Raw genomic sequence first — 8,298 nt, 5'->3', positions numbered from 1 at the left:
TTCCGTAATTGCACTGAGGATGAATTCTCATGCTAGTTGCCAAGGGACACCCTGCTGTGCCCGTAGGGTCACAGTTCACACAGACCTATCACAGCGCCCTCCGGTGACAGCTGGCTTGCAGACACAGCGGCCTGTGTCACAGGGCCCTGAGATGCCAGCTGGATCACAGTCACACTTGGAGTCTCTGAGAAAGAAGAAAAAGAAAATTAGAGATGTGTTTCCAAATACTTTGCAACTGTACACGTGAAGATCAAGCACTCATAAGCAAATGTCACCAACTTGAGTCAATCTTTCATCTTCAATGAGGCCTCTCTTAGCTATTCTTGTCCATGCTAATCTCTCTCAGACCCTTTAAGAATTTGTTTGTTGGGGCTTCCCTGGTGGCACAGTGGTTGAGAATCTGCCTGCTAATGCATGGGACACGGGTTCGAGCCCTGGTCTGGGAAGATCCCACATGCCGCGGAGCAACTAGGCCCGTGAGCCACAACTACTGAGCCTGCGCGTCTGGAGCCTGTGCTCCGCAACAAGAGAGGCCATGATAGTGAGAGGCCCGCGCACCGCGATGAAGAGTGGCCCCCACTTGCCACAACTAGAGAAAGCCCTCGCACAGAAACGAAGACCCAACACAGCCAAATAAATAAATAATTAATTAATTAATTAATTAAAGGTGCTAATAATTAAAAAAAAAAAAAAAAAGAATTTGTTTGTCCATGCCAGTGCTACTCAAAGTGTGGTCTGTGGCCGGCAGCCAGTCCAGGAACTGTTTGCTACCCAGTCCTATAAAGAGGAGGGGTTTGCCCCAGAATGTAAACCACATTCATCACAAAACTGCTTAGTTTAGTTTGGTTGACTGTTTGGGTCAGTTGACATTTAAAAAAAAAAGTTATCATTTGTTTCCCTATTGTTTAATTCAATGGTGTCTGCTTTCACCCTGATTAATTCCATCTACTTGTTTTTGGTTCATTTAGTTCTTTCTTCTGGTGACACTTCTATTGACATATAATTCACACCATGTAATTCACACCATGTAATTCACCCATTTAAAGTACACAATTCAATGGGTTTCAGTGTATCCTCAGAGTTGTGCAACCAGCACCACAACCAAGTTTAGAACATTTTTATTACTCCAGAGAGATACCCCGTGTCCTTTAGGAATCACCCCCATTCCCTCCCTCCAGCCCTAGACAACCACTGACCAACTTTTGTCTCTGTAGATTTGCCTATTCTGAACATTGCCTATAAATGGAATGGTACAACATGTGGCCTTTTGTGTTTGGCTTCTTTCACTTAATATGTGTTCAAGATTCATCCATGTCGTACCACGTATCAGTAGTTCCTTCTTTTTATGGCTGAATAGAATCCTGTCACGTGAATATATTACAGTTTGTTCATCCATTCATTGGAATGGACATTTGGGTTGTTTCCACTTTTTAGCTATTATGAATAATGCTAATGTGAACATCTGTGTACAAGTTTCTGTGCAGATACATATGTTTTCATATCTCTCGAATGTATACCTAGGAGTTAAATTGCTACTAGTTTCGCTGATTTTTTTTTTTTTTTTTTTGGTCTCAAGACTTTCTCAATGAAAATAAATCAGTATTTTCATCATTTAATTTTAGCACCATCTCCTTGACTTGTGCAGACTAGAGCTTTGACTAATGACTGATCTCTGACTAATCAAAGCACGGGTCTCTGGCACTGAGTTTGGCACATAAGCACATGTGTTTATCTCATGCGTCTAAAACCAAGTCTGCTGTCTTTTCCCTACTGACCTGCTCCTCCTCTGACTGCCCCATGACCCCGTCAAATCCTGCCAAGCCTGCATCTGACTCCTCCTTCTCCCTCACATTCCTCATCCAGTCAGACGCCAAGTCCTAGCCGGCTACCTGAAGATTTCTCTCCCAATCTTCATCTTTCAATTCCCACAGTCTCCTCCCCATCTTGGTCCCTCTATACCATTATCAGGATCCTCTGAGAAACATGTGTTCAGCATGTGCTGGTTGCTAAGCACCAGGGATAGTAAGAAATAGGAAATAGCCCTGCTCTCTAGGAGTCTCAAGGCAGGGCAGATACACGAACAGCAATGGCAATAAAGCATAACGCCAGTGTTACCGAGCTGGAACACCCTCTATGTGCCTCTTCCTGCAGTGGTGAACAAGACAAAGCCCACGTGGGGCTTACATTCTAGTGGGAGAGACAGATAAACAGATGCATGTAGAAAATAAGAGATTGTAAAACAACAGAGTCAGAACACGGAGGGGTGGGAGCTGGTCTGGAAGGCCTCTATGAGGAGATAGACAAGGCGGGGATGGAGCCAGTGAAGCTCTGCATGGCTCTGAGGGAGGGAAGAGTGCTCTAGACCAAGGCCAAAGTCACATACGCTTGGCTCCTTTGAAGAAGAAAAGGAAGGCTGGGAGGGGGTGAGAAATGGAGCAGGAACCTAAGGCCAAGGATGGAGGGGGCAGGAGGGTCTTGCAGGGCCCTACCTACCTAGATAAGAAGTTTGGATCTCATTCTAGGTGGGAAAGGAGCTAATGGAAATTTGGAGCAGAGCCGTGATACAACACACTTCATATTTTACAAGGGTTTACAAAAGAGAGACAGGGCCCAGGGAGGGGTCAGGGAAGGCTGGGAGAGAACAATTCACATAAAGGCCCAGATGGTAAGAGAACTTGGGACAGTGGTAACGGGGACGGTGCAGGCATGGCTGGTGGGCGGGTCTCATATGGGCAAGGGGCTGGAAACATGGGCAATGGGGAGGCGATTCCTCTGTGGGTGGCCTTCTAGCCAATGGCTTCCCTGCCAAGCTCCCCCTCCTCTAAGCCAGCCCAACACCCTGCCGGCTCTGCATCTCTGTGGGTCGGTCATGTGATTTATAATGTATGCTCCACCTTCTTCCAAAAGGGAAGTTGAGGAGGGATAGAGAATGCGTCAAGCTAAAGGGGATTAAAATTACGCAGAAAGTTCTACTCCGAGTCCATTTCTTTGAAATGATTTCCAGGTTAAAATTTGAAGGACTCTTTACTTCCATCCTAGTTCATCTAAAGGAGGGGCGGTTGTCAGAGTGAAGACCACAGGCTCCAGAGACAAACCTCTGAGCCTGAATTTTAAGTCCAACCTCACCAGCAACACGGGGCATCTTATTTATCCTCTCACGATTTCAGTTTCTTATCTTTAACACAAGCATAATGCTAATCCCAATTTTTTAGGATTATTGTGAGGAGTCAATGAGATAACCCACGTGAAGTCCTCGAAACGGTGTTTCAGTAACTCAGTTACTCAGTAAATGTTAAGTGATCCCTAAGGTTGATACAATCGCCATTCTTCACAGCGGAAGCCACAGTTGTGGGGCAGGCACTTACAGGAGCCTCTGGTCTTGGGTGCACCCAGCCTCAGTGAGGGTGTGGAAGCCTGGCAGACAGTGGTCACACCTGTCTCCTGTCACACCTGGCTTACAGCTGCATCGTCCAGCATTGTCACATCGAGCGCTAAGAGAACCTGTAACCACAAGGTAGGGAAAAGGAAAGAAGAAAAGGAAATATTTAATTTATGCAACATTACGAAGAAAACGTCACCCTATGGGAGCTCAATATATACTAAGTAATAACCACCACCTGCTGCTTCTAGTAATTCTTTCACATCATCTGGATATGCATCTACCCACTAGGGAAAGTCCTGACAGCCAAGGATAGCTTCTTCAGGGAAAGGAACAGAAATGACTCCTGAAAGCATTATTATTTATGTATCTGCTCTGGTTTCAACATTAAGTAGTTTGTCAAATCCTTGAGATCTCAAGAAGGGACATTGGTGAATGAGCACTTCGGCCTCCACAAAGACAGGGTGAGAAAGTGAGCCACATTATCCCTTATCTCTGGCAGGCAAACGCCATCTTTTAGGGGGCAGTGCTTGTATGGTATGATTTTAAGAGTACAAAAAAGCCTCTTAACCAAAAACATCTCTACCTACCTGGAGTGGCAGAAATTCTCACCCTTGGAGCTTCACCCGTTGTAAGGAGTGAAGACCCTGCGCATTTTACCTGGTTTGGGGCACTAGAGTACTTGTCTTGTGATTAATTTTTTATAGACATGCTCTGTAAAATGGGACCTCGCAGACTGAGTATTGATGAAAGGCAAGAGGTGCTCAGGATAACAAAATGTGCCACTCTGGAATCCAGCCACCCCTCACCGCACCCCCTTCCACACCCCAGTCCCAGCGTCCATCTTCTCTCACCTGGACCCTGCCTCACACTCTTCTTCCCGCCTCCATCCTTGCCTCCCTATGCTCCATTCTCTCTACAGAAGCCAGAGTGCTCCTTTGCAAATGGAATTCAGATCATATGACTCGTCTGTTGAAGTCTTCCAGGGGGTCCCCACTCTGAGCGGAATAAAGTGCAAGCTCTGTACCACGACCTACAGACTCGACCTCTCTCGCTTCATCTCCGGCTCTCCTTCACTGAGGTCCAGCTCCCCAGCTCCCCTCGCATTCCTGTTCCTGGAATTTGCTAACTGCTTCTCTCCTCTGGGCATTTGCACCTGCTTCTCCCTCAGCCTGGAATGCTCTTTCCCCAGAACCCCCCCCCTCCTTGGCCCATTCTCAGCACTTACATCTTGATTAAATATTACTTCCCTAGAGAAACCTTCTCTGACTCTCATATCTAAAATATCCATCCCACGGCTCCCCCAATCCTTAGCCCTGCTTACTGCTGACTATCTCAGCTTATGTTCCCTGCTGTATCCCCAGCGCCCAACACAGAGAAGAGGGCCAGACATCTGTTGGATTAATTAACCCTTAAGAAAGAGGATGTCGCCATTGTGAAAGGAGTTAGGAAAAAGCCAAAAGATGAGGTGGAAGGGGGCTCACCTACTTGATAACTTCCCAGCGGTTGGCGAAATTATAAAGTAATCCCTATATTCCAACTAACTGTGATAATTAGGCTATTCATAATCTATAAAGTCAACAGAACTCTAACCATTAGCTCCTTTTTTTTCTAATTTCTTACCCATCTGTGAAGTTTTAATTCACTTGTGGATACAATTCAAATCAATAAAAGTATTGGCTCTGTATCTATAGCCGCAGGTGAAACATGAAATAAATTAGTCACATTCGCAGTTAGAGTCTGTGAAAGTCTCCATGTCAACTTTGCAATGCTTGAAAGGGCCCTCAGTGATAATAACATAAACTACATTTTTTGAGCGCCTGCTACGTGTGAGACACTGAATTGGGCGCTTTATATCAGCTCCCCGTATCTACTGGTGAATTAAGAACTGATGCAAGGGGACTTCCCTGGTGGTGCAGTGGTTAAGAATCTGCCTGCCAATGCAGGGGACACGGGTTCGAGCCCTGGTCCGGGAAGATCCCACATGCCACGGAGCAACTAAGCCCGTGCGCCACAACTACTGAGCCTGCGCTCTAGAGCCCGTGTGCCACAACTACTGAGCCTGCGTGCCACAACTACTGAGCCTGCATGCCTAGAGCCCGTGCTTTGCAACAAGAGAAGCCACCACTGTGAGAAGCCCGTGCACTGCAACAAAGAGTAGCCCCTGTGCAGTAGCCCCAACTAGAGAAAGCCCATGTGCAGCAACGAAGACCCAACGCAGCCAAAAATAAATAAATAAATGTAAATAAATAAATAAATAATTTAAAAAAAAAAAAAAAAGAACTGATGGAAGGGTAACAAATCCATTTGTGGATAATAGGGATCAGGGATCTCAGAGGATCAGGCAGGTGGCGAGGAGATCAGATGTGCAGTTTAGAACGTCAACTCTAGAGCAACTGCAGGATGGCTTGGGGACAGGAGAGCAGCAGGGTCTCAGGGCAGAAATCCTCCCCTGACACGATGGCCCAGATTAGAGGAGTCTGGGTGAGAAGGGGAGGAGGGACATGCTGTGAGAGCCACTGCAGATGTAGAACGAACAGACTTGGGATATGGATGATGGGGGAGGGGTGGATCAACATAGATGACAGCAGGTCCCCAGAGGGCACCGCTAGATATGAGGCTCCTGACAAACCAGAGGAGGCCAGAGGAGGAACAGGGCCTCACACGGAATCATCAAGAGAAGACAACCAGTTTAGTTTGGGACACAATGAACTTAGGTGAACCTGTTCATCTGGAGCTCAAGAAAGAGGCTGCAGATGAAGACTTAGGAGCCTTCAGCCCACAGGCAGAACAGGAAGCGACAGCAAGTGTAAGGTCACTCCGGGAGCAGATGGAGAGAGGAGGGGAAGGTGCCTTGGACAGAAATGGAACCTCACTGATTAAGGAAAAGGTGATGGGAGCAGAGAGAAGTCTCACGGAGGAGGATTCTGAGAAGAGTTAAGGGAGAAGGAAGATGGGATGGTTTTCAGGATCTAAGGCAAGAGAACATTTAACAAGATGAGAGTGAGGAGAGACCACTGGGGTTGGCATTTAGAGACAAACAGCAGACAGAGCTAAGAAGGTAAATTCCTGTTTGAATCTATGCTCTGATGAGTAACATTAAATGTTCCTTCTTTAATACCATTTAATTATTTTTAACATAAATGGGTGTTAATCTGGGACCCAGAAACACATTGTTTTTCTCCATTCAAATTAATGGAAATTATGTTTTCAATTTAAGAAAACTCTCCCTACAGTAGTTTTTCAGAAACAAATTATTCTTTTTTTTTTAATTTTATTTATTTTTGGCTGCGTTGGGTCTTCGTTGCTGAGTTCAGGCTTTCTCTGGTTGTGGCGAGAAGGGGCTACACTTTGTTGCAGTGGGAGGGCTTCCCATTGCGGTGGCTTCTCTTGTTGCGGAGCACGGGCTAGATCTAGGTGTGTGGGCTTCAGAAGTCGCAGCACGCGAGCTCAGTAGTTGTGGCGCACGGGCTTAGTTGCTCCACGGCGTGTGGGATCTTCCTGGACCAGGGATCGAACCTGGGTCCCCTGCATTGGCAGGTGGATTCTTAACCACTGTGCCTCCGGGGAAGTCCCAACAAATTATTCTTATAAGGTGGAGAAGACTGTACTTTATTTGGGGGTTTTCCCAAATAGCCCTAAACAGTACCGTACAAAACACTCTTCTGATGGGTATTAACAGTCACCTCATGGAAATAGGCATTCTGTGTTCAAAAGAGTTTGGGAAATGGTATGTCCTAAATCTTTCAGAGATTTATAACATAACAGCACATTCAGTAGGCATGAATCTTGTTTAACTTTCTAATGCCAGTGTTTCCAAACATTATTTGACATTCTTACAGGCAACGCCTATTATTATCTTGGGAAACACAATATTCCATAGGACATTATGTAGAGAATACAGTTCTAGAAGCTGGGGGACATGAAAAGAGCCCAGGCTTTGGGGTCCAACAGATCTCACCTCAAATACCAGCTCTGCCACTGATTAGCTGTGTGTCCTTGGGCAAAGGGCTCCTCATCCCTTCTTTAAGTGGGGACCACCATACCTTGTAGAGCTGTTGTAAAACTTTGAACTAAAATATATGAAGGGTCTTGGACCTAGAGACTGTCATACAGAGTGAAGTAAGTCAGAAAGAGAAAAACAAATACCATATGCTAACACATATATATGGAATCTAAAAAAAAAAATGGTCACGAAGAACCTAGGGGCAAGACGGGAATAAAGACGCAGACCTACTAGAGAATGGACTTGAGGATATGGGGAGGGGGTGGGGTGAGATGTGACAGGGTAAGAGAGTGGCATGGACATATATACACTACCAAACGTAAAATAGATAGCTAGTGGGAAGTAGCCGCGTAGCACAGGGAGATCAGCTCGGTGCTTTGTGACCACCTAGACGGGTGGGATAGGGAGGGTGGGAGGGAGGGAGATGCAAGAGGGAAGAGATACGGGGACATATGTATATGTATAACTGATTCACTCTGTTATAAAGCAGAAACTGACACACCATTGTAAAGCAATTATACTCTAATAAAGATGTTAAAATAAATAAATAAAATATATGAAGGGCCTATGAAGGGCCTAATTCAACATCTCACACATAGTAGGTGCTCAAAAAAGTAGTTTATACTCATATCTTCTAGGCCTCCTTCAAGCCTTGCAAAGCTGACTTGGAAACGTACACAGGCCCTTACTGTGAATAGGACTGATTTATTTCATGTTCCCAAACTTCCAAAATAATAGCATTGGGTTTTCAGAGTATCTCATTAAAATAAAAATACCTGTCCCAATTCCTACATCATGAGCTACTCTTAGGGACTGTGAACGACTGGGTTTAAAGGACAGATGAAGAACAGCTTACTGTTTCAATAAGCACTTTCTGGACTTATGTAGTACAGTCTACATGCATCTGAGGACT

At 45.5% G+C, this 8,298-nt stretch overlaps 1 protein-coding gene across 1 annotated transcript in view; it reads right to left on the bottom strand.

Moving 5' to 3' along the window:
• Window positions 1-6: 6 nt before the first annotated feature.
• Window positions 7-8,298, bottom strand: part of LAMC2 (laminin subunit gamma 2) — a 31,185-nt gene continuing 22,893 nt past the window's right edge. The window contains exons 3-4 of the mRNA XM_036844592.1: window positions 3,366-3,501; window positions 7-184 (exon numbers count right to left, since the gene is read on the bottom strand). Of these exons, the coding sequence (XP_036700487.1) occupies window positions 76-184; window positions 3,366-3,501 (245 nt within the window). The 3' untranslated portion in view covers window positions 7-75. The remainder of the gene's footprint in view (window positions 185-3,365; window positions 3,502-8,298) is intronic.

The sequence above is a fragment of the Balaenoptera musculus genome, chromosome 1 (genome assembly GCF_009873245.2).
Source record: "Balaenoptera musculus isolate JJ_BM4_2016_0621 chromosome 1, mBalMus1.pri.v3, whole genome shotgun sequence".
Classification (NCBI taxonomy): domain Eukaryota; kingdom Metazoa; phylum Chordata; class Mammalia; order Artiodactyla; family Balaenopteridae; genus Balaenoptera; species Balaenoptera musculus.
This window is presented reverse-complemented; position numbering and strand designations above follow the sequence as displayed.